Raw genomic sequence first — 27,599 nt, forward strand, 5'->3', positions numbered from 1 at the left:
GCCATGAATCTTGGCATTCCTAAATAATTGAGTTATTCACCCAGTGAACCAGCCTGTTCTTTATTGCTTTTTGTACACTTGATGCAAAATGCAGAATATGGACTTTGAGGCTGTGGAATCCAGACAATGTTCTCTGATCCTGCTTTGACTCACCCAGTTTTTCACATGTGTTTACTTGCAACTGTTTGGTGCGAATTTCTAGAATGTGTGGAGGAATTTCTAGAATGTGGGGGAGGAAAACTAATGCCCTCTTTAGAAAAAAGAGACAAATCTTCCATTTGATCTTAGGGGGGAAATACCCAAGCCACCAAAATGAACCTAGGAACCAGTGGTAGGAACATCATAGGAGGACTAGCTTACATATAGGCAGTAAGAGAGCCATGGGAAGCACAAATGCTTCCTCTTCAGTCAACCAACTCTAATCATCTTCCTTTCCTGACATACAACTGAAAATTGTTTTAGTAACAGGCTTAGTGAACAATTCCTCCAGCTGCCCTTCCTTTCAAATAACTTCCTGCTTTTTCCTTGGAAATCTCTGATTTTGAAATCTGCATGCTCAGTCTCACCTAGCTTTGTTCTTCTTCCTCTCACATTCCTCACCTGTGTGTTTTTCATTTCCCCTCTAAATTTTCAGCCTAATTTCTTGTACCTTTTATTTCTCTGTCCTGGCCCACCTTCATTTTCTCTCTTTTTTACTGCTTTGTACCTGGCCACAGGAAATACCTAGAAGCAGGCTGCCAGGACAAGCCAGACCTGCGGAAGCCTGGAAGTGCAGCTCTTGGCACCGCCCAGATGCAGACATCTGTGTCAGCGTTAGGATGAGAAGAAAAAATAGCAACTTACATCACTTGAAAACAGGGAGTGGGTGAGGTGTTGCATGGAAAGAAGGTGTGGTATTGGAATCTAACCTGATGGGCCAGCTCCTTTGCAAAGTTGCTCCAGGCAAAGCCAGCAAGGAATTGGGCAGGCCCTTGCCTTCGACATGACGTGCATTCCACCTTAACCAAGCCACCTTAGGCTCTTCATCTCTCTGCATCCCACAATTACTGCTCTCCATTCTTTTTCTTGCACATGTATCACCTTAGGAAAAGGTCGTCACCTCTTAGGGACAGAGTCAGGTTGGGAAAGAGGGTCTAGATCTGCTCCTTCTCCCAGCAGTGGGAGGAACAGGAAACTCAGCAGCTCCCTCTGCACCGCACAAGCCCCTGCTAATTAAGGCAACACTGCTCAGTGTGTTTGCAAGAAAAGTTAATCCAGCATTATTGGCAGCCACAGCCCAGACTAAACTTGATTTTCTTGATTTACATTCAGCCACCTGGCATCTTAAATTTGTGAGGAGGAAGCAGCTAACTGTCCTCTTCAGAGAGGCTGGTTGGGTAGACTGCTTTTTTTTGTTGTCGTTTTTCCATATCTTTGTTTTGATTCCAAAATCTTAACAATGTCAGATTCTGCAATTTTTGGCACAAAATATTAGGACCTTCTGAGGTAAGGCTAAATGAGGAAATTAATGCTCTAAAATAAAGGAGAGGTAAGGCCACTATAACGCACTTATTAATTGCATGCTGCAACTAAACAAGAGTGGAATTTAAAAGTACACAGCACCAACAGGGAGTAAAAGAAAACATTTCCTGCAGAAGAGACAATTCTTTCACAGTCTGGTAGTGCCATTGTGAAGAGTCAGGTTAAGGGTTTTTGGGTTTTTGTTAGTTGGTTGTTGTGCTTACTGTTGGTTTTATTTAGCAAGGAATGAAGAAATGCAGAATTCTGGCCTTTACTGTATAAGGACAGCTAGTCCTCAGCACTGGGTACAAACTGCCTATACCAAACAAGAAGTGTTGAGCTAAATTGAGGGAGGGAGAACAAACAAGGCACTTATACAGAATACATGTAAGATACAACCTAGAGCACACACGCAGAAATCAGTCACTGCTTTACCATGTTTGCAAGATTTAAGTTTTATAAAACAACTATTGCAATAAATCATTCTAAACTTTGACTCCAGAAATTAGGAAATTAAGAAATGAAGTGTAGTTTTTTCAGGCTGCTTTCCTGTTTCTCCTTAATTCTACAACAAACTCAATAGGGATAAACAGACGTGTTTAACAACTAAAAATGCCCAGTAAATATGCCCTAGATTGCTATATTTGCTGTTTCCCTTGCTCCTCTTCTCTGTAAAGCCAGGCAACATCAGAGATGGAAAAAGCTTCATTGTGAAGGAAAACAAAATCCAAAATAATCATTTCCATAAACAATTTACTTCAAATAACTTGAGCAAAGGCTCTGATCTTTCAGACATTTTCCTTTGTCCTCCTACTGCTTTCCATTATGTTGCAATATACAGATGGAATCAATCACTAGTTATCTCCTTAAGCTGCCCTCTGACTTGTAAGCCTTAAAGAAGTTCTAGTCCAGCAGAGAAGCTTGGTTCATTTTCCTTCCCCACTTAACCCCCAACCACACTTCCCTATCTTCTCCTGGGATGGGGAGATGGACACTTAATTTTTGAAGACCTGAGATCTCCAACTAATGAATCCTTAGCATGCATCAGACAACCAGAAGCAGATTATTAAGACAACTGCATTCAACTAAGCAGAGGAAAAGAAAAAGCCCCATAGCTTTAGTTTAAGCAAACCAATATGAAACTCTCACAACCTCTGGGTTTGGCTGCTGTTTTTGGCATTTGTGAGCACAACCTTGTTACCCTAATTTAAGAGAGAAAATTTTGTACTGGTCTGAATTCTATACCAAGAAAACATAAAAAAAAAAAATAAATAAAAAGGCAAGCTTTGTTCAGAAAAGTACTGTTTTTATTGACTCAAACTGTATTTACACAACACATTCATATGTTCAATATTTTACAGAACTCTGTAAAAAACTGACTAGTAAAACTGCAGGAGCCAAACTGAGTTTAATTTAAGACACTGAACCATGAGTACATTTTAAGGTATTTAAGCCACTGTCCAGTTTCAGTGTCAACTTACATGGCAGTTGTCTGTAGACAAACTCTCTAAAATCAAAATGAGGTGAGGGGGAAAGAGTCAGATAGTTTTGCAAAGCTAGTACTTTGTAAGACCAGACTTTCACATTCAACAATGCATTTTGTATGATTCTGTTATATATTTTGGAACAGGTCACATACAGGTATAGTTTAGATAAATAATCAAAAAACCCTTTGATTTTTGTAAGCTTACAGACATTTTAAAGAAAAGAGAGACCAGTGCCACAAAGTTTGTGCATGAATCCAAACTGTTTCAAAGTTTGAGAGGCTCAGTTCTGGCATTCCATTGCAGCTCAAATCCAATGTATGCTTCTTCAGCTGGCAAATGAAGGATGATCACCTTTTACCAGTGAGCTGATGATCTTGCATACATACATTGAAGCAGAACATCTTTACCACAAGAGATCGCTCTTCCACTCATTCATAATACAGTTTGATTGAATAAATATTTCTTTGTTTTGAAGTAGAAACTCGGTGAGTTTGCTTCTCTTCCAGAGTGCAAGTCAACTTCAGCACACATCTCACAGTTAAAATGGCATCCCTCCTCTGATCTGCCTAGCAACCTGTTCATCTGTTGTCTCCTCTTTTTCTTTCTCACGCTCTTTATTCCAGTCTTTAAGGCCTTCTGGTAGTGAAGTATCCTCATCCAAACTTCCTGTACCTTCAACAAATTCTTCGTAAGTAGACTTTTCTGCAAATGGTCTTGGACCAAGCAAGTCTAGCATGTCGCTTTTATCAAGCACTTCCTTCTCCAGTAGTCGCAGGGCAACCTGGGATAACAACAATTTATGTCAGACATAGAATCACAGAATATGCTGAGGTGGAAGGGGCCCATAAGGATCATCCAGTCCAACCCTTAGCACTGCACAGGACCATCCCCAAGAGTCACACCATGTGCCTGAGAGTACCATCCAAACACTTCTTGAACCCTGTCAGACTTTGTGCTGTGACCACTTCCCTGGGGAGCCTGTTCCAGTGCCCAACCACCTTCTGGATGAAGAACTGCTTTTGAATATCCAGCCTAAATCTCCCCATCACAACTTCAGGCCATTCCCTCAGGTCCTGTCACTGGTCACCACAGAGAAGAGATCAGTGCCTGCCTCTCCTCTTCCCCTCAGAAAGTTGTAGACTTTAGTGAGGTCTCTCCTCTGTCTCCTCTTCTCCAAGCTGAACAGACCAAGTGACCTCAAATACCTAAGCTGACTGTCCTCTTTGGAAGAATTTAAGGCAGTTTGGGACCAAATTTGGCACTGATTAATTTTGATAGAAAAAACAGGTTGTTCAGAGTTCACCAAATATAAGACTTTTTTTTTCCCCATGAGCATTTAGGTAGCAAAAATACAATTTTTTTTAAAATCTTACTTTGACAAATATGAAAAGTGCCCTCCCTATGAGCCACAGTTGCTGCTATTGTTGCTTCAGAACAATTGTTGCTGCTGTCAAAAGGCTCTTGATGCAAGACATTAAGCTATAGATGAAAACAAGCCTTCCCTTCTGATCAACCACGACAGTTCAAATCGGGTTGCTGTTATGTACAAGCTAAATAGCACCATAAAATACCAATGTGCACAATACTCTACCAGGGGAGTTTGCAATCTTGTTGGATCAGCAAGTGCATTGTTCAGCACAAACCATATTCAGTGATATTTTTTGGGATGGTGACCTACTACAACACCATTTACGGAACCCATACAAACTTGCCTTGTCAATAACTCTACCAGATGCCTAGCCTGGAAAATTATCCTTTTGCTGTATCAGGCTTTCTGGCATGGAGGAAGAGAATACGCACAAGAATAATCTCAGCTGCAGTGAGGGAGATAACAAGCAGCCAAAGGACAAGAAAGAAAAAAGGCAGTAAGGTAATTTTTATTAACGTTCAAAAGGAATTCAGAGAGTAAGTTATAAGAATTTCCCTTCTTACAGAGCTTCTTTTATCCTAATGAATTGGAAATCTGGTATTTTGTCTTTGGGTTTTTAAGTTTCATATTTGTCTAGTACATCTACTAAACCCTTCTTTAGCAGACACTTTCCTCCGACTTTCCAAATGAACAGTGACCACATAGATCATGTTCATGAGAAGCTCAGACATGTTCCAACACAAAAGGAGGTTTCTACTTACCTGCGTCTTGTGACAAACTCTCATGATTACATCAATTGGTTTTTGAGCAAAATTCCTCATATACTTTCATAGTCACTATTTTAAATCTGATTCGGTTCAATTCAGGGTTTGGCTTACTAGCTGGAACACAGTGGCTAAAAATACTGTAATGCTCACCTTCTCCACTTCTGCTTTCTTCTCAGTAAGAAGATTTAATGTTCTTTCATAAGCAATGTTAATTAGTGACCGCACCTCTTCATCTATCAATCTGGCAGTTGCCTCGCTGTAAGGTTTCTCTAATACCATGTCTCCTTGACGAGGGAGGTCAAAGGAAATCTGCCCTACTTTTTCATTCATACCAAACTGAACAATCTGAAGAAAAAAAGAAAAACAAACAAACAAACAAACAAAGGCGAGACAGTAAGATTTTAGGGTATGTTGATGTAAAATATGGTGAATAAAATTGAAAGGATGAAGTCATTCTGCTATGACCCAATCTTTTCCTCTAAAACCAACCCTTCTCTGAAAACTCAAGTCCACCTAAGTTAATGTACCTTACTTGACTTTCACTTATTTCTTTTTATTGATTAAATTGAAAGACACAAATATCACCATTTCAAGGTGGTTACTAGTGACATACGTAGTGCTTTGCTGTTTAAATAGTAAGATATTACACAAGAAACACTTCAGCCTTCATTAATCAGTAAAACTCTTTTTCTTTTACCAGAAATATAAGTGTTATTCCAATTGAAAATACTTTTGAAGTTTAGCATATTCCACTCACTCATAAAGATCAGTTGACTTAAGTACTAAAGTAGAGGGTCTTTAAGCTTTTGTCTTATCATGTACAAAACTCATATTCTGTATTTCATCCCAAGACATTCCTCTACAAAGGGGAAAATGACTCTTATCTTGCTTGACTCATTACTGAATATTGACTTGTTCAGTTGCCAAATAGGGATGTTTTAAATTGCATTTTGCTCCAGCAAAGGCAGAAGCAAGTTCAAACTGCTATTTATTTATTCACTCCATGGCTACTATCAATTTGATGGTTACTAAAGCAGCACTTCTCAGTCTAGCAAGATCAATATAGGTACAACAAAGAACATTCAGAATTCAAAGAGATCTCAGCATTAAAACCAAGCATCTTAACCTGTTTCCTTAAGAGAAGTTTGATACGTTTTTTTTGGTTAACATGAACAAAAGTCTACACTTAAACTTTTTTTAATTTAAAACCGAACAAGAGTCACTGAAGATCCCATAAAATTAACAGGACATCACTGCACATTTACTTCCAGAACTGGGGTAACAAGCAGCACACCAGAGACCAGGAAGAAGGTGGGATTTGGAGGTTGGGGATAAGTGTGCAGGGGAAGAGAAGCATACTCCAAAATGTCAATTGCTCACCTTGTGAGTCTCTTATAAGATAATATCTTTTGTGCTGATGCAGGAAATGTAATAATGCACCCGTGTGTAGCGCACAGCTAAACTTAGGTGAGTCACTGCATTGATAACATTTCAAATTACTCATCTCCATTAGTTAGTATGATACAAACACAAACTGATGTCTTAATTTCCACAGCCTTAACTGACAGCAAACAGTGCTTTAATACAAGGTTTTCTGGATTTTAAGTGTGAACCCAAATTGGGTCTTCAAACTGGGCAACTGTAAATGTAGGATGAGATGATAAAAATCTGAGCACTAAATTCCAATTTGAAAGTATAAAATTTCCACCTGTATTTGAATCCCGTTGAATCCAACTGCAACCTATATGTATCTGTGGGACAGTAATCAAAGCCTAATGCATGGACTGCTGTGGTAAGACAAAATACTTGAGTCATCAGCATAATGTTTATTCATCTAATATTTTCTGAAACTAGACTTTTGAGGGACATACCTGATCAAATTACATCATATCAAATATTACTGGTAGGTAGTAGATAAAACAATACAGCAAAAAAAAAAAAGTCTCACTTAAGCCCATACCTGAGCATATGCACTCTGGGTCACCTTCTTCAAGTCATCTTGGGCACCAGTTGTTATTCTTCCAAAGAAGATTTGCTCAGATACACGTCCTCCCAGAGTCATGCACATTCTGTCAAGTAGCTGCTCTTTGGTATAAAGATACTGTTCTTTGGGTAAATACTGAGCGTAACCCAGTCCTTTACCACGTGGGATAATAGATACCTACAATCAAAATTAACAGACTGCTAGCACTAAACAGTGTTAGAAAACATAAAGCATTCTTCAGTTTGGCTTAATTTTTTATACCACAGCCTACACCATACTCACCCTTGAGGTTTAATTCAGATATTATTTCCATTTACAGTTTTGCCCCCATTGTGTTTTATTCTTAAAAGCCCTGGCTAGCTCTAAACTGGGATAACAACTACTAGAATATCTGGAAAAGAAAGGTAAGACCACTGTCATATCTTTTGTAAAAACTGTATGGGATTTTAAAAATACTCTAATTAAAATGCACAGTTCCTTGAGAGTTACATATTGAGCATTATATATTCTGTATCAGACAGAATACAACAGCATTTCTCCATCTCTAGCATTCTGAACAGTTGAAGGAGTTTTCACACTGAATAATGCCTTTCCTTCCAGCAGTAAATTGTACAAGATTAATTTTAAGCTTGAGATGAAATTAAAAACCCAGCTACACAAAACTATGAATGTTAAAGCAAGTTTGAGAGATTGGGGTGATTTTTCCTTTATATTCAATCTGTCAAGCTGTGCATTCAAAAAAAAGGCAAAATAAAACGAAAATTCAGCCTTCAAATGATAATTTTTATATTTATATTCCTGAAGATAATTTTTATAGTTATATTTCAGGTTATATATGTAACCTGGTAAGACTAACTTAAACTGCTGATATATAGTGAAAGCCTTAGAGAAAAAGCAGCTATAAGGCAGGCAGATCCTCCTCATGGGAGGATCAGGTCTCTCACTTTCCAAGGACATTTATACTACATACTGTGTAACTGCCAAGTCAGAAAACAGTGAAGAAAGTTACAAGAAATTAACCAAAAAAAGTACCCTAAAACTGACACACAATTTTTGCGAGATTATATATTATATATAATCCTCTCAACATTAGGGGGAAAAAAAAAAAACTACAAAAGAAAAAGATGTTGTCCGTGCTACTGTTAAATTACTGGTTCAAATTACTTTCCTTACCTTTAAGAGTGGGTCAGCATGTTCCAAAAACCACCCTGCAACTGCATGCCCTGCCTCGTGATATGCTACTGTCTTTTTCTCCTCTGGTTGGAGTACTTGAGTTTTCTTTTCCAAACCTTTATAAAATAAATTTGATTAATAGTTTCAGACACACCTTTCTCCTCTGAAATCCTTTACCTCATTTAGAAAGATGGTGAGCAATGCTTAGAGGCCATGTATATGACCTACTGAAAAAAATTTAAAAAACCCACCCCAACCTTGCAAGGTTTAGAACTTTACATCTTCCAGGTTTCAGTGTAACCTTGTCCTTGATTAGACTTTCTAGTTTGAAAGTAAGTTCTTAAGAGTATTCAAACATCTAAATAAAACATATGCACTTTAAAAATCAAGTAGTTTCCCAGACTATTTCAGACTAGCAGCAGTCAAAAGCATCCCTAAATTCAAACAGCTTTTCCTCTGGCCATTTTGAAGAAATTAGAAAAGTCTCCTGATGGAATTTCTCTTTGTACCCCTTCCTCTACTATAGAAGTCAACAATATAGACAGGATACTTCTTTTCTAAATCTCAAGTGTTTTTAGGAGGGGAAAAAAAAGCAACCTGGAAGACCAGCAGAAAGACTCAAAGCATGGCTTTCTGTGTGTATATATATGTATGTATGTATGTATGTATGTATGTATGTATGTATAAAAAAAGGAAGTTTTTTGTCCTGTTATAATTTCTGAGAAACAATTGATGCGATTCACTTACCTCCAATAACTCTTTCAATTGCTTGCTCAAAATGCTTTTGGTTTATAGCATCTGAGAGATGCCTTGCAGCAATTAAAGCAGCTTCATTACAAACATTAGCAATATCAGCACCTAAAAGCAGAGAAGGCAGGAATTACTGATAATTTTCAACAATTTTCTCTGAGTTTAGCATAAAGATAACCTTACCTATAACTACTTTGCCATAAATTCTCACAGAGCTTGAAAAATGAACATAATGTGCTCTGAAACAGCTTAATTATTCAAGAGATATTTAAATACACACACTATGGTTGTAGGGTTTAGGATTTTTCTCATACGCAGACAGCCAGAAAATAGAGCTCATTACCAGTGGAGTACTTGTTTGATATATTCTGCCTTCATTTTCTGTCTGCAAAAGACTATACTTAAACTAGCATATATTTAGCTGCATAGATTTCCTACATGTGAATTCAGTATAGCTCAGCTATTGGCTTATCTCTAGAGGATATCCCTTCACGTTACTGGTTTCAAGCCAACCACTTGTTAACACTATTTACAGTAACATTATTGAGATAACTTAGTTTCAACATTATCACTGCCAGAAACACTGACTATCAGATCTCAGAAAGCCAGTTTTATATAGACCAGGAAAACAGTGAAAAATTCAACTACTGGTCAACCCAAATTTTAAATTAACTACATTACAAGCCAGTAATAAGAGTTCTCACATCCATTCCTAGTTCAACACAAGGTTACAGTCCGTTTCCAGGGAGCAGTTTTTAAATCCAGAAACAGAAATTCCCTTACAGAATATGCACACTAATTCCACAAAAACAAGTCTTCTCTACACTTTTCAAGAAGGCAACAAACAAATCAAAGGACAAATAAAGGAAGAACACATGAGTGACAGCAATGAGAAACCTCTTGATTGCTTTTACTGAAGACAGAAGAAATTGCCACTTGGTAAATTACCCTGATTGAAGCAGACAAAACTTAAGACCCTCAGAAATCTCCTACTTGCTCAAACAGGCAAAAAGAATTTCACACTGTACCAGTAAATATGATGAAACAGAATGCCATCCAGAAAATCAGGTGAAAGAAAACCAGAAGTGGTAGGGAAATAAAATATCTACAGATTAACTGGTAAATTGAGAATAACAGCAGCATTAGGAGTTACTTACCAGAAAATCCAGGTGTAAGTGATGCAAGCTTTCTTGCTAGGTTATCTTTATTTAAGATACTGTCTAACTTCAGAGGTCTAAGGTGAACTTTGAAAATGGATGCTCTTCCTTTTATATCTGGGGGTCCTTTAAGATAAAAGACATGATTTTACTTTTCACATTTATATATATATATATTCAAATTGAATGTGTGCAAGGAAGTTACTTATATAAAAAGCTGGAGTGACTTCAATGGTATTCCACAAACACAGAAGGACACAGCCATGCAGCTAAAACTTACCAATGTAAATCTGCCTGTCAAAGCGTCCTGGTCTCATTAGAGCAGGGTCTAAAATATCTGGCCTGTTAGTACCTGCCAAAATTACTACATTTGTGGTTGTATTAAATCCTGTTGAAGAAATGTAATAAAGAGAAAAATCTGTATAAATATAATTTCCATGAGTAAAAAAAATAAAACAGTAATAAAAAGACTGTTCACTTTACAGGGTCATGTAAGAAGTTTGAACAAATGATCTTAGAGCTGAAAATATATCTATTTATTACAGCATTGTCCAGCTTTTCATAACAAGCAAAAAAATGGCCTTGGGCTCTGCTTTGTGAAGTACTATATCAAATCCTGCTTTATCTTCAAAATACAATAATAGATTAACTGCTCAGGAAATTGCAGAACCAGCATGGCTAGCTGTATTTTTTTACAGACAGACTGATCTCGTGAGAAGAATTTTTTGGTCTATTCAACTATGACAAAGAGTTAGGAGATGTAGAATGAGAGGGGTTTTTTTTCTGAATGAATTTTAGTAAAACACCCGGTTGCAGCAAAATGAGTCACTGTTCTTCATTTTAGGAAGCAAGGAAACAGAGACAATTTGGATTTAGGCTAGAATCCAAATCTTGGTTAACAGGTCTGAACAAGCATATTAGTTCTTTCCCATATACTTGTTATTATAATGTAATATTATACATCAAATACTTACCATCCATTTCTACTAAAAGCTGATTGAGTGTGTTCTCTTGTTCACTTTGTCCCCCAAAGTTGCCCCTTCCTCTCTTTCTTCCTACTGCATCTATTTCATCAATGAAGAGAATGCACGGGGCATTTTTACGAGCCAGAGCAAATAAGTCTCTAACCTTAACAGAAGAACAGAGTATGCATCAGACTGGTTTGTAACTGTTCAGAGCTGGGGGGTTGGTAGGAGGAGAAGAGGCACATCAGTAACAGGATCCTTATAATCCAGTACCATTCCCAAGACTCCAGCCAGCAACCAAGGCAATGATAAGTTACACTGTAGCTGCTGCTCAGCAAGAATCACCAACATGAAGGCCCACTGGCTGCCAAATCCTTTCTCAATCCATAAACTGAGAATATCAAACAACTTTGAAGCCTTAAGAAATGACTTTTCCTGCATAACTGAAATACATCTTCAGCGATAAAAGCCTCCAAACTTCAGAGATTTAAAGCAAGATTTCTCTTTTAAGCTCTTCTTTAACACACAGTATTACAGATAGGACAGGAATGTTACCATGCAGTCATTGCTTATACTGAGGAAATAAAGTCTTTTTTTCTGCAGTTGGAACAGGGTGATGCAGCTCCTACATGCAGCTCTAACTGAAGGCTTACTTACAAGCCACTACCACTGTACTTTAACAACGTGCTTTTACAAATACTGACACTTAGCCCTCCTGCCTCTCCCTTACATGGGTTAAAAAAAAAAAAAAAATTAACCTCCAAATGTTTATTTGGAAGTTAAATTTATTTCTAGAAATCTGGAAAAAATGGGCGAGACCTGAGTAAATAGCTGAAATTTTTTTTTAGACTTTCAGATTCTAAGTAAGATATTACCTATAAAATTCTACTGTGGTAGTTTCAGCATAATGTGACTTTTAGATGCAACATGCAATGCTGCTCTGCTTGCAAATATATCAGAAGGACTTCATTAAAACCAGTTCAGTGAGTCAACAGGTCTACAACTGAGGAATCGAACTGGAGCAAACAGGAACTGAAAAATTATGGAAGAATTTGGAACTGATTGAGAATTATATGCACCTCAGAGCTTTACTACTTTATACATCAGTGAAGCAATTAGAGAAGGTTTCTCTGATGAGAAACAACATACAGCATATTTAAAGAGATGCAAATTTTAGACAGTACACTCTACTACACCAAGTCAATCAGATATTTTGAAAAAAGTACAACGAAGTAACATGACAAACCAGGAAAAAGTGTTAGATGCTCCAAGTGAGCTATCTTTTCATTGGAAAGAGATGGAAATCCAGAAACATACAACTGTTTTTCAGAAGGAAAAGAACTAGAAGTTTCCACAATGCATATACACTAAAAAAGCACCAAAGAAACCAGGGCTGTGTAAGCAGTTTTAACTCTAGCACATACCAATTTAAAAATGATGAATTAATAGGAACTGAAACTAAAATACTCTCTCATGTTGTTTTCTACAGGTATCAGAAATCATCAACTGTGTTGAAACCTCAATTCACAGCCAAAGTCGTGCCAGATGATTTCAGTGGGGAGTAAAGCTGATAATCATTTGCACAGACCAGTACAAAAGTTTAAGTCACTTTGCTTTGGGACACGTCAGGTACGTATTGACAACTAATGTCAACGTAGTCTGAGTATCACTATTATTTTAGGATACCTAATACTTTCCCAAATTTTTATTACAGTAAAATATCATCAGTAACTTGTTTATACCACTTAACATGTTTTTAATGAGCTATTTTAAGACAGTTAAGGCAAAAGTGCACAAAAAGTATTGGACAGATATATTTTGTTATTTAAATCACCGGATCTCCAGAAATCCATCATTAATTCCATGACCCTTGGACTCCTACTTCAACCAGAAGCTCATTTGTGTGTTCTAGACAACTCTTCATAGCTAAGAGTTTGAAACTACAAAGAGAATGAAGTCCTTAAAAGAAACAGGAATGATTTAGAGCAGGAGGAGGCATTCCCACAGCAGTAGTTAAATGAGCTACGTATTTCTGACCCAGCTAGTAAATTTACTTCAGAGCAGAGCTTGCAGAGTTCTGTTCTGTGTTCTTAAGCTTCTGAGAAGCGGTAAATCCTTAATGGCCTGCAACCAGATACTGAACTGCATTAGTTTCTTTTATGAAAGGTATTTCTATGATTGTTGTGTTTAGACAAGAATCTGGCATCGCTTGTAAGCAATCTGCATAGAAGAAAGAACTTCAGTTGTAGTCAAATAGTTTGTCTCCCAAACTTGAAAACATCCTTTCAACAACCAATACCAAAAGAAAAGAGCAAGGCCAAAGACTTACTCGAGCTGGACCCACACCAACAAACATCTCCAAGAACTCTGAGCCGTTGACTGTGATAAATGGTACATTAGCCTCTCCAGCTGTAGCTTTAGCTAGAAGTGTTTTCCCAGTACCTGGAGGACCTGTCAGAATTGCCCCCTGCAAGAGAAATGGGTATATTTTCCTCACAAAGAAAACAACCTTAAGCCTATGAAATATCTTAAACTTTAAGATCTACGTATTACAATGTCAAGTCCAATGGCTTTTCTTCCACCACAGTCAAAATTATGCAAGGAAACAAATTGAAGATTAATATCTCATTTAAACAAGCAAAAGAAAAGAAACAGATGCAATATTGCTAGCTTAGATTTACAGGAACAGTGTTTTCTTTGACTGACATACTAAACAAGAAAAAAAAAAAAAAGGTATGTCATCAGGTGGACTCCCATACCAGCATAGCCAAAAAGCAATTCTATAACAATATATGCAAGAATGATGCTACACATGTATGTGACATATCATTACTGATTCACGTGAACAGATAAAGTATTCCACAAGACAACTCTTCTGGCACCACAGTGACACTGCTGGCACTTAATGCCTATTTATTTTTTTTCCAATTGTGACAAGAAAGAAGCTGGAAAGTCTTTATCTGCTAAGTCAATAATCCCTTACCTTTGGAATTTTTGCTCCCAGATCCTCATATTGTTTAGGATTTTTCAGAAAGTTAACAAACTCCATTATCTCTAATTTGGCCTCCTCACAGCCAGCTACATCTTTGAATTTAACGTCTATTTCATCCTTAAGAACTTTGGCTGTGGTTTCACCAACACTAAAAAGTCCACCCATGCCACGTCCTCCCCGACCTAAGCCTGCAGGACCTCTTCTTAATGTGTACAGCAAAGAACCAATAATCAGGATTGTAGGCAGCAAACTCAGGAGAAATGACCTGTGGAGGAAAGAAAAACAAAGAAAAACACATATATCACAAAAATCCATTACCGCATAAAACATGTTAGTTCCTCTGTAAACAAACACATTCAGGACTAATACTTGATTAACTCCTAATACTTTTATTTCTGCAGGGTTGTTCACACTGGGAAATAACCAAAATAAAATTGAGAACAAATTGTTATAGTGACTGTTGCTTGTTTTTAAACTGAGCACATCAAGTGACACTGATGAGTTTTACAGAAAAAAATTGCATTACCTAATAAACAGAAGTATCTCATTTTTGCAAAGGTAAATTCACAGGACTAGTTATGCAATTGGTTATATTCTCAAAATAAGTTGTATTAGGTTGCATATAATCAGCATATGCTACAACTTGAAGCAGAAATTTCTCTCTAAAATACATACTTGTTCTTCTTCCTTTAGGTCTTTCTCAATTTTTTTTACATTTTCTTCTTCTTTCTATGTCTCCATTTTCCTTTTCAAGGCTACAGAGTTTTTTGGGGCTTCTGGTTTGTTGGGGTTTTTTTGTTCTGTTTTTTATTATTCACTGCCCATTATCTTTCACAGTCTGTCCTCCAGCTTTCTAGCACAGCTCTGTACAAGCCAAAAATCCTAACACAGTCCTCATTATCATGGTATCTGAGCACTGTACAGATTTTGTCTGTGGAAAGGAACAGCTTTAACAAACAGCTCGCAAGAGGTTCTATCAACACTCAGCAAAAACAAAATGGGGAAAAGAAGCACAATCATAAGTGAGCATAGAATTTCTAAGCTTTACTAATAACCCACATTTCTGAGATAAAGAGGAAAAAAAAAAATCTACATGAGTGCCATCTCTGGAGTTCTACTGCCGTGCTTGGCTGACTCTCGCCCTAGTACATGCCACCAGGAGGAAGGGCTTAAGTGAAGAAAGGAGTAACAGTAAACAAACATTTATGTAATAAGAAGCTATATTTAGAGTAAGAGGATATGGATTTCTTCATAGACAAAGTACTGAACAGCTTCTCTTACAGTTAACACTCAAAAATAAACCCAAGCTGATTGTTACTCTGATAATACCACCACCTAGAGAAGCCTAGGGCACGTGTATTGCAAACTTACTCTACTGTAAACACAACCATCTTTTTATCAGAGACTCTTTTAAAGCAACTTCTTACCCATCGCTTTCTGTGGAGTAGACTACAGGCAATCTGTTCTCCACTTCTATTCCGAGATCTTGCTGCACAGTTTCAAGATTCCGTTCGAAAGTGTCTACACTACCGATATTAAACCAGACGTACTGTGAGGAAAAAAAGCAGAGATCACCACAAAGTGCCCTACCTTATTCCAGCTTCATTACAAGCCAACTTCTAACATCTACGCAAGAAATTATTAGACCAGATTCAGACCAAGTTTAAGCTGCCTGGACAAATGTGTAACTAATGTAAGAGGCCCATAGTAAATCTAAAGCCTACACTGCGTATCATTACTTCTACAGAAATCACAACACCTGATAGTTTTGGGGCACTTTAAACAAACAGAAATCCAGGCATTTTCTCCAGAACAAACAGAAGGGAGCTACACAGTAAGAATAATACAGAGCACTGAACCTGGAAACACACCAGTCATACAACTTATTATTTCACCTGAAGGTCTCAGCCCTTCTGATTAAGAAAAGCGATTCTCTACTTTCAGAGTCTATACTAGCTTTAAAGTAAGCTGTCTTCACAGAAAAAATCATGAAATTTATCATCCACCCAGAAAAAAAAAAAAAATCCAGACATTACTTTCAAAGTATTGTTTGGTTTTTCAAGAAATCTCCCCTTCTGCCCTATGACCTGCCTGATTTGCCCCTACTTACATTAATATTGAAAAATTAAAAACAGATTAGTTCTGAGTATTAAGTGACTGAGAAACTAAGGCAACTGGTGGTATGTGGGCTAAAGAGTAGGCATACTAATAAGCCACATTGAAAACCACTGATTAAGTAACTACTGCAGATTTCACTTTATCCTGGAGGGACTTGCAGACCTTATTTCAGGAAGTCAGCTAAAAAACCTCCATCATCTAGACAACCTGATAAACTCCTCTGATGATTTTTCTAAATTTTCCACATTGTCTATCGGATATTTATCTACTTTTAATAGGTTCCTGCCACTGGGTATTATTCTTTGGAGAATTTTTACCTGCATTACTTTAACCCTCACTAGGAAATGTGATACTACAAAAGTAACTCCCTGAAATAAGTACTTTGGAGACAAAAATTAAACACTTCTCTTTGTGTTCTCAAATAACTGGCTAAAAACAGTCTGGAGTAGAAAAGATCCAAAAGTATGTACAGTTAAGTCTGGGATTTTCTTGAGCGGATGGAAAACAGCAACCAAAACTACAGAACCTTCAGCAGACTTTCTCACTCTTCCTGTTTACATGTCTGTATTAAGAACATGGTGCTGGAAAGGAACTAGTTGCCATAGTTTTAAGGTATCTATGGCAAAACAACTGGTACAGTAAAGTGAAAAACACACAATGTAGGATAATGTAACCATAAGGCAGAAAACATGTTTTAGATTGAGATACTATTAATGCTCCAGACCAAGCTTTTTATATCAAACTTTACCTAAAAAGACTGCTTTGCTGTTTCTAGTGTCTCATGTATATGTACTAAAAGCGTTTACCCATTCGTGAGGAGACTTTCCAGGAACAAAGATAACTCTCACAAAGCGCTTGTTCACCACTTCAAGTCTGTCCACCTGCAGGAAGAAAGAAGAAAACTTGTGTGAAGAGCTCACAGTCACTGCACTTCCATCACAGCTAAGAGATACAGATACCACAAGTGAATCTTTCTGTTTTCCAGTAAGGAGAATAAAATTAATCTTGTACATCAGGATGGTTCCACAATCTACTGTTTGCCATTAGGAATCATGTATGGAATCAGGAAGAAAGGAATGTGGGCACATTAGAATTTAGATTGAAAGACTGACCTCAGCCTTTTTTCAAGAAAAAAACCCAATGCATGCCTCATTAAAAATCACAGTTACAATGAAATAGTTAAACAATACTTAACTATTCCAGTAGTCATACACTAAAAGCAATAAATTATATGACTCCAAACTCTTACAGTAGCTTCCAAAACAGACCAAACTGAACAGAATGAAGGAAAGCTTAACTTTGCTCTTACAATTGTTTACCCCAATATAAAAAAAGACTTCCTGTGCTACCATACTAAACACAACTATCATCAGTTAGATAAAGAAGTATTTAGCTGAGGTAACACCATATAAACTAAACCCAAAAACTGAACCATGGCTTTGCAGGTATATACTATAAAGCTCTTTTTCAGAAGTCTCCTCAAATGGTTAGTTTCTTGAATTTGACAGGGTCTCTTCAGAAGACAACTGAAGACTTTTCACTTTTTTTTTCCATTAAATAATTGGCTTCAGCATCTTTAAAGCATTTAAAATTAGCACTGGTTTTAGAATTTGGGCCTGAATTGCACACAGATTAGTAAGGTTATTCCCTGAACTTGCTACGTGTGGCCATTTCTGGTAGAACTAAAGCAAAACATGAGCTAAGAAGTCACTGTATATAGAACTAACCTGACTTCATGCAACACTACCTGAACATCTTTGTTTTGAAAAGCTTGTAACCCCAGTAGTGTGGGCTTCTCCCCATCACTATGGCAACCAAGAGCATTTGATAGCTACATATTTAGTTTATCTGAACATCCAGACTACATCTTACAAAGACACGAGAAACTTGGTTTTGTGCAACAGCCTACTTTTACAACGCTTTTCTGCAACAGGGCTTCAGGCTTTGTTCACTCTTACAGCTGAACTAATCTTTTTACCAAGCTAAGTGTCCTACTGCTTCACAACAATCAGTAAGGTTTTTTTCACAAGACGTACACATAATCATCAATTAAGGACAGGACTGACTGTAAGACACAGTCTAGGCAGAAGGGGAGAAGCGCACACAGCAGTTCTGCACAGATCAGTAAGATCAAGAAAGGTAAGAAACACCCTGTTTAGCAGTTTACTGAAGTAATGGAGGGGTAGGAAGCATGCTGTTAACAGAAAATCCCAGCTCTGAAACCTAGAGGAGGGAGGAAGCAAGCCAATGCTTTCCTAACCTGTAGGTGAAGCTACAAGCTGGGAGGGAACAAAGCAAAGGACTAGTGGCTCCTGAAGTGGAAAAAGCCTGTGTAAGATGCGATCTCCCGAGCTTCAGGGCATCACCAACCTATTACTCCAAGTGTGGAAAGCTGCCAAGTTCTACAGAGAGATAGGACACTGATGATAAAATTGATTGCTCCAGTAGTGGCTCCAGGTAAGAAGAAATAGGAGAGGAGAAAACAAAGAGAGGAGGCTATTTTACAACACAGTTAGACTAATTTACTGTCCTTGAAGGGATGCCAATTTATTGTCCTTGAAAGGATTCTTCCATTCCCCACCCTCACCTTTCTGTTCACAATGCTGCTTCTCGGATTCCCTGAGGAACTGATTTCAGGCATAAAACAAGCAGAAAACCTTTTCCTTCAGAGGGACAGGCTCATGGAAGTGCTTAAGGTTAGCAGTAAGCTTCTTCTAAAGGCAGCTGGCATGCCTGTTTAAGCCATTAGGTCAGCTTACCTGTACTACAAAACCATACCCTGAGAGAGTGTGGCTACACTGCACCTTCAAACCAGCATCCACATGAGCGACCCAACAAAGAAATTTTGTCCTGAGCTGCTATTCCCTCTCCTCCCTCGAAATTACATCAACCTCCACACATCCATCCGGAACATCTGATTAGGGAACTGATTAAAATAAAAGCTAATCCCTTTCTCCCTCAGAAGTTACTCTTGAGCCAGTTCTCACTCGACAGACACATGAACACAAGCGTAAGTGGGGAGGCAGAAATGAGCATTTTCAGCACATTGATTTTTTGTATTGATTCCCCTCACTACTCACCACTCCTTTTGAAAGGTAGTTGTTGACAAAGTCTTTCCATGTGATTTCTCTCCCAGGGACCCTGAAGAAGAAGTAGTATACAACCATTGTCCAAAAAAAAGAACTTCCCACTACATACATCCGAAACTCCCTGACATCCCATGGAATGTCACCCTAGGAAATGGAGAGGGGAAAAAAAAGTTTTAGAGTCTGTAATACAGTAAGTAGTTAACAAACAGGTTCTAGTATCTCTTTCTGGCTTCTATTCCCTGCCCTCTAGGTTGCCACAGAGAATGTCAAACAAAGGTTTACTTTGTTGTATGAACACACTTCAGTAACTTCAGATACAACTGAGGAATTACAGCACTAGTAGAAAATCTTTAAGTGTTTTACAAATAGTAATTGAACAGTTTTGATCTGTGAAGTACTGGTTTTAGAAAAAAATTTGCCATCAGTCACATGACCTTTAGGCCTCCACTCTAAAACAATTATTCTTGCTCTCTGGGACTACATGCAATACTGGAAAAAAAAAAAAAGGAAAAAAACTAACAGGAAAAATCCAAGAAGGAAGAAAAATATTATGTGCCCCAAGTAAAAACAGAAAAATATTTTTATATCCCTGTACTGTCAGATTCTATCGTCTTTGTGCTACAGTTAATGGCAATAAATTTCAAAAAGAAACTCATAAGTACTCCATTAAGGTCTGAACAAGTAAGAGCAAACTACATTTAACTAGCATTGTGCAGTCAGACAGTTTTACAAATTGACATCATGAAACAAAACACAAAGCCTTTCAAGGCCTGGGACTCCTCTATAAGAATACTGACTACTAGCAACGACACTCACATAGCTTAAAATTCCATTAACGTTCCTGAACCAGAGGCAGATTCCTCTGGAATCGTACACAAGAAAGTTATTTATCAAAGGCACTGAGTAGGGAGCCACCTAGAGCCAGGTACCATGAAATGCTAGGCACAGGAGGCTTAAAGAAGATTTAGGCAATCAAAATATGGCCTTAAAAAGCAGAAAACATGCAAGGTTATTTCATGGAGATAAGACAGTAACATAAAGATATTTTAAAGTCAAAACCTTCTGTAATCTGGTCCACCAGTTAGTGTCTTCTTTCTTGCCACCTTTTTTTCCACCACTGCCACCTCCTCCACTACTACTCCCACTAGGCTGTCGGGCACTAGCCTGCTTTGCTTCTAACAAAAAAATAAAGAAACATTAAAAAAATTATCTTTTCATCTTATATCAATCTCACATTATTTTTTGTTAGTTTTAATATTAAGGAGTTATTCTGAAAAATGTACTAGTCTGCAATGCTACAATAATTAGGTGATGTGAGAAACATTTTCCATAGAAAAGCAAATAGATAAGATGTCTGTCTGCCACTTGATGGACTATCTCACACAGTTATAACCAGAAGAGAGGTCTATTAACTGATGGCACTTGGGCATCCAGAACTGAAGAGTTGTTCTGGATCCTCACCCACAGTGACAATTCTGGCTATTCCATACAACAAAACGGGTATTTTAGCTGGCTCAGGAAAAGCTGAGAGCTACACACAGAGAGAATTTCTGAATGCATGGTTAGTGTCAACTAATAGGAAACAGTAAAACAAGAATTTAAGGGCAGCATTCCAACTGAAGCATGAGAGAAAATAAATACTATTCCAGAAGATATTTATTTTGCTTTCATATCATGTATAATAAAAACACATCAATTTGCACTTTTAAACTAATCTGGTACAGAAACATCTTCCCTGAAAAATAAAGAAAAAAATCAAAACCCATACCCACAGTTGTTATGCCAAAATCTAATTTAATGAATACATGCTCCACAAAGAACTGAAGTCAAGCAGCTTTTTGTACCTTTTGTTTCTGCAGGTGCACCTTTAGTTCCATTAGCTTTCTTCCCATCAGGAAAATATTTTTCAAATCCTATTAAGAAAGAGTTAAGGAGCTCATAATTGCTTTTTATTTCACAATTCTGTCATCGTACTTCAGTAGTCACAACCTGAATGTATACAACAGTAAAGAAGCTAGCAACATATAGACTGCAAAAATAGATTTGTTCCTGTCTTTTTGTTGAAAAGCTCTACCAGGTGCCCAGAAATAAATTTACTACTGCTGACAAGAAAATATCACATGTATTTAATAACCTAAAGTAAAGCTACCTTTTTAACCAGAGACAGACAAGCTTAGTTCAACAGAAAATTGCATTGCATAGCATGAAGTTAAGCAAACCCCTTACTCTTTAATAGCTCCTAAAAATCCCATAAATCAATGTCTATCTTAAGATAAATGGTTGGTTAGTAGAATTTACTTCTCCACAGACAATAAACCTGAATAGCACACAAGTGCAGTCCTCAGCAAGGAATGCAGCCTGCTTCATTTCACTGATCAAAGCTATAATCACCTTTGGGAGGTTGAGAGAAAAGCCTTCTGCAAGCAGCGATTACACTTGCCAAGATAGTACTTCTGTCAGCAGTAACTCCAGGGGTAACTTTTTCACAGAGCTGAAAGATGAAAAAGAAGCATAAAGCAACAAAGAAGGTGCCACAAAAACCTTCAAGCTTTCTAGTAGTCCTTAAATGCAGCTAGTCAGAGAGTACTTTACAACTGGAACTTTACAACAGCCTTCATCTTAACTGCTGTGGGCCAGAGTGTAAGACAATGGAAAAAGAAGAGTTAATTAAATGAGTAATTTCTACACCAAATAAATTTTTATTCTCATTGTTAAGAATAGAATTTCATCTTTCATACAAACAAAACCTTCTTTATTAAAAGAGAAAAATCAAGCAGGAAACACTACAAGCTATGAACATTAAACACATATTGATTCTGTGGGAAATATTTCATAATACCAGTTGAATGACACTTAAGTGCAACACTAACTGTGACTGTACAAGCATGAGCCACACAATACTGAATCATGTTTTGTTAAAGAATTGCATCTTTTTTTCAAATAGTTAAGAACTTCTAACTTCTGATTATGAAAGATCTGCTTGAATCCAAAACAAAGGGATGTGGCAGACAAGAAATCAACACAGAGAAGGAATTTCAGTTCAAAAAGAAGACTTAAAGCCCTGAGTAGGTAAACATCCAGTTATAAAAACACAACAAACCCAAGCCTTGTTCTAAGGCTAATTGTTTACTGTTATTCATCATTTAAGTATGAGGAGGGAAATTTAAAGAAACTTACTAGTTCTTAAGAAACTTTTGGTATCGTAACTTAATACTTAAAAACAGAGTAAACTGCAATTTTATTAAAGAGAAATCATACTTGATTTCTTCAATAAGGACATATTTTAAATAAATTACCAACTTGTCCCCTTCATAAGGCTTTCCCAACATTTCTAAGAAACAAAATATTATGCATGCCAAGATTTCCCCACAAACTTTCTTTCTGCCTCCATTCCCTTCCACCCCATAAAGGCACTCAGTCTCCTGTTCTTTTTGACCAGAGGCTATTTACCTTAAGAGCCAGAGAAATACTAAAATGCAAGAAACAAACGCCACCAACTGAAAAACAGGTCCTGAAAACGTGACTCAAAGTACCCTTGGAAGATAGCAAACATCCATCTAGGACTAACACCTCTGGGACTACATCTGTGAAGGAAAGCTCAATGTTATAGTCAAGGTACAATGGTTGTAAACAAAACCTATTTTTGCATATTAAAGAAATTTGCAGAATGCTAGATTGCATGCTAAAAGTACCCCAGGAATACAGATGTACTATTAAATGAATGCTAACTCTCCTCAAGTCTTCTCTCTGGGAGCTTCCCCCTCCACTCCTGATTAAATGATGAAATACATGAGACTTATTTTGAGCAGCCATGTAGTTCCACCTGCTGGAACCAAGAGGAATACCAAAACGTTCTTATTGCTTGCTTTTGCTGTAGACTGAGCTACGAATTCTTGGACTGCTTGATCAAGCCATTAATTTTGTGCCACTGCATGTCTCTCAATAAAATCTGATAATGAAAACCCAAGAGGAAATTTTACTGATCACGAAAAGCAGGTGCAGTGCAGATAGTCTGGAGAGCAGCTCACGTAGAGAACAGCTACTAGGTTCAATACATTATGACCTCCAGCACAGGCAATTACATCTGTGCTTCCTAGAAGAGGCTTTAGGACAATGGTATGCATCCACGTGTGCAATAAAATAAAAACAGCTTGCCACAGACCATCTGTAGTTCAAATACAGACAGGCAGTGAATGTTGCAGCAACTGATGAAACTCCAAGAAACATCCTAGTTATACTGGCTTTTCTTCTATGTCAGTCTCCTACAACACTAAAAATTAGGGAGTTAATTCTTCTGCAAACTCAGAATACTTTTTATTTGTAAAGAGAAACCTTTACTCCAACTAAAATAAAGAAACTGGTCATGTTTAGAAGAAAAGTTTAAGTAAGCCAAACCCAACTGCCTGGCTCGGTTAAACCAGCATGGCTTTACTACAGCATTAAGTTATAGTTTCAGTGAAGGAGAGAGAAGGGTAAGCAAATGGAGCTTTGAGGAAGATCTGAATAACAGGACTGGCTTGTTGCTAGATTGTCTCTATAGATCCTAAATTCCATGAATAAATGTGCAGTCACCTGTCAAGTTAATATGCAGAGAGCTGAGTGCTTTAAAGTTGTTTTGTGAGAAAAGGGAACAACTGATTTCATGGCATACTCAGTAAGTCATCTGACTGCCTCCAGAAGAGATGTCTAAGAAGGGACCTCATTAATGCCTGTTTGAAGTATCTGAGGGGAGGGTGCCAAGAGGATGCAGCCAGGCTCTTCTTGATGGTGCCCAGCAATAGGACGAGAGGCAATGGGCAGGAACTGATGTACAGGAAGTTCCACTTGAACATGAGTAAGAACTTCTTTACTGTGCGAGTGACTGAACACTGAAACAGAGCCCAGAGAGGTTCTGGAGTCTCCCTCACTGGAGATACTCAAGAACTCTGTAAAACATCAGCACAAAAACTGATCATATTGATCCTGACACAGGGCCTGTCCCTGGGTTGTCTGGCAGTGGGAATGCCACAGCAGGCTTAGCTGATATAAGAACACCCACCGCCTAAACATCAAAGGGAAAGCAAACACAGCACATTTTGACTGGATGCCGTTTCAGATTCTCTACTGGGAAACTCTGCTCAGCTTCTCTCAGTCAGAGATAAAAACTGTCACAGCATATAAAGAAAAAAAAAGAATATTTTTTTTCTTTAAGGCAAACCTTGTGATATCTTGCTAAAAATCAAGACCTTTTTTTTTAATATAAATTCTAAATAAGTAAAGTACACAAAAGTCAGTTTTACAGTTAAAATAACCCATAAAATGTTACTACACCAGAGTGTAACATAAACCCAAGATCATAAGCAGAACTACAAGTCTAGAAACCTTTGAAAGCATATTCCATTTTTTAAAAACTGAGGCTACCCAAGGCAAGATCAGAAAATCTACTTGCTTAGCTATGCAAGCAAAAGACAAAGAATCCATTAATTCTAGAAAGTTACAACCTTACAGTTTTATCCATAAACAAATTCTAAATCAAAGTAAAATTAAGCTAAAAGTCTTAATTATCTAACAGCCACCAAAATATTACATAAAAGCATATTGGGGGAGGAAGGGGGACGGACACAACAAAGAGTTGGTAAAGAAATTCAACTTAATGCAAGTTACTTTTTACAAGGGCAGACAGCGATAGGAAAAGGGGGAATGTTTTTAAACTAGAAGAGTAGAGATTCAGATTAGATGCTAGGAAGAAATTCTTTACTCAGAGGGTGGTGAAGCACTGGAACAGGCTGCCCAGAGAAGCTGTGGATGCCCCATCCCTGTAACTGTTCAAGGCCAGGTTGGATGGGGCTCTAAGCAATCTGGTCTAATAAGTGGCACCCCTGCCTAGGGCAGGGGGGTTGGGACTAGATGATCTTTAAGGTCCTCTCTAATCCAAGCCTTTCTTATGATTCCAAGCTGCTAACTTTTTTTAAAAGAAAGATCAATTAAAAAAAGTAATGGCTTTTATGAAAACAAAGTTTCTTGTTTTGCTGCCTACACACAGAGCCAGATGCTAGAATTAATACAAAATCCCCTTCCTAAATTCAATTCCAAATAAAAACTCATTAAATTTTATTGAAAGAAAGAAGAATTAGCTTCCTGAGGGATTAGCAGCACTGCTGACAGTGTTTTACTTATTGCTGTAATGATGTTCAGCTCTGACCAAACAAAACCACAAATTCAACATTAAAACTGAGCCACATATTCGTACTGGGGACTACTACATTATTAGCATCCTTCTGTGTAGTCATCTCACAACTACCACTATCCTGGTGATAACCTCCACACCTACAAACGCCTGATTGTTCACCACTCTATGGGAAAACAAAGCAACCCTCCCGAGATGCCACTGGAAGATGCTGGAATTAAGCATCTCCCTTTTCCCAAGCAGCAGCACAGGCCTGTCATTCCTCCAGTATGTTAGGGCTGTCAACGAGGGTAATGCACATCTTGTACTAGCGAACATAAAGGCCATTTTAGTAAGAATGAACACCGAGCCATCATGATTTACCAGATAATTTACCCGTTAATCCCAGAACAGTAGGTTCAGATCCACAGCACTGTGCAGTCAAGCGGCCACCAGCCTCCTCTTTTCCAACAGTGCCAACCCAAATAAACCGCTCAGAGTCATTAACCTTCAGCATTTCAGTCTCTCACACAGCCACAAACCCACCTAACACGAATCATCACCCTGAGAAAGCAACGGAGGAACTTTTAAGTTAGGTGGGACACAGCACTTGGGAAGTGAGAACCGTCCCCTGAAAAGACAGGCTGAGAAAACTGGGGCTGTTCAGCCTGGAGAAGGTTGCATGGAGATCTCACAGCAACTTTCCAGTATCTGAAGGGGGCCTCTACAAGGAGGCTGGAGAGGGACTCTTCATCAGGAACTGTAGTGACAGGACAAGGAGCAATGGGTACAAATTGAAAAAGGGGACATTTAGGTTAGATATTAGGCACAAATTCTATACTGTGAGGGTGGTGAGATACTGGAACAGGTTGCCCAGAGAAGTTGTGGATGTCCCAACACTGGCAGTGTTCAAAGACCATGCCGGATGGGGCTCTGAGCAACCTGGTCTAGTGGGAGGTGTCCCTGCCCACTATAGTGGGAAGTTGAAACGAGATGATCTTTAAAGCCCCTTCCAACTCCTAACACTTTATGATCCTATGAATACCGGAGGGATGCAGCAGCAGCTCTGGGGTGCCATTGCATATTCCTTCAGTAAGAGGACCCAGGAGCCCGCGGTGCCCGCAGGTTGTCCCGCACGGACCCGGTGCCGCTACCGGCTCGGGGTGCACCCCGCTCAGGCCCACCCGCCCACACACCTCCCGGCCCTGGCTCCCCGCCGCCCGAAGGGCCGGTAGCGAACAGGCCGGGGGCCGCCTCCGCTGAACAGGATGAAGACAAGCCAGGGAGGACAGCGGGGCGCAGCGAGGAGCCCCCAGTCCCGGGCAGCGGGGCGCCCCTCCCCGCGCCGGGCCCGCCCGCTGCCGCCGCCACGCCAACCGCGACCCTCTCCCGCCCCCCGCGCTCGCTGCTCACCTGCGCCAGACAGGGCCGCGCCCTGCCCAGCAGGCCCCTCCCGCAGAGCAGCTGGTGCAGCGGGGCCGCGGGCAACCCCCGGCGGCGGCCGCCCCCCGCCAGCAGCAGGTACCGGTGCGCCATGGCCGCCCCTTGTCACCGCCGGGCCGCGGGCCCTGACGTCATCGCGCCGCCCGGGCACTTCCGCTGCGTCCGAAGGGCGACCCCGAGCCCCGCCCCCCGGGAGGAGCCCCGCCCTTCGGGGCGGAGCGAACGTTACGTCATTGTCGCCACGCCCACCGCCGTCACCAGCCTGAACCCCGCCCCCCCCGGGGCTGGGCCGGCGCTTGTGACAGAGTCGGTCCCACAGTCACGGAATTAATTGGGGTGGAAAAGAGCTCCGAGACATCGAGTCCGATCTGTGACCGGAACACCACCATGTCAACTAGACTATGGCACTAAGTCCCACGTCCTGTCTCTCCTTAAACACCTCCAGGGACAATGACTCCACCACCTCCCTGGGCAGCCAATGCCCAAGCACTCTTTCTGTAAATAAATTCTCCCTAATGTCCAACTCTTCCCTGGTGCAGCTTAAGGCTATGTCCTCTCGTTCTGTCGCTGGTTGCCTGGGAGAAGAGACCGATCCCCACCCGGCTACAACATCCTTCCAAGTACTTGCAGAGTGATACAGACACCTGAGCCTTCTCTCCA

General features: G+C 39.1%; 1 protein-coding gene across 1 annotated transcript; it reads right to left on the bottom strand.

Moving 5' to 3' along the window:
* Nucleotides 1–2,785: 2,785 nt before the first annotated feature.
* On the bottom strand, nt 2,786–27,127 carry AFG3L2 (AFG3 like matrix AAA peptidase subunit 2). Its single transcript, XM_027650899.1, has 17 exons — nt 26,910–27,127; nt 21,743–21,842; nt 21,196–21,264; nt 20,411–20,526; nt 19,343–19,495; nt 17,069–17,143; nt 15,572–15,693; nt 14,136–14,409; nt 13,482–13,619; nt 11,162–11,315; nt 10,468–10,575; nt 10,188–10,313; nt 9,028–9,138; nt 8,281–8,396; nt 7,084–7,284; nt 5,274–5,468; nt 2,786–3,768 (listed from the first exon to the last, which is right to left on the bottom strand). Exons 1-17 carry the CDS (start codon nt 27,030–27,032, stop codon nt 3,526–3,528), a joined length of 2,424 nt encoding a protein of 807 aa, XP_027506700.1. The 5' UTR covers nt 27,033–27,127; the 3' UTR covers nt 2,786–3,525.
* Between the last annotated feature and the right edge of the window lie 472 nt (nt 27,128–27,599).

Source organism: Corapipo altera, unplaced genomic scaffold (assembly GCF_003945725.1).
Source record: "Corapipo altera isolate COAL_440 unplaced genomic scaffold, ASM394572v1 24, whole genome shotgun sequence".
In the NCBI taxonomy this organism is placed as follows: domain Eukaryota; kingdom Metazoa; phylum Chordata; class Aves; order Passeriformes; family Pipridae; genus Corapipo; species Corapipo altera.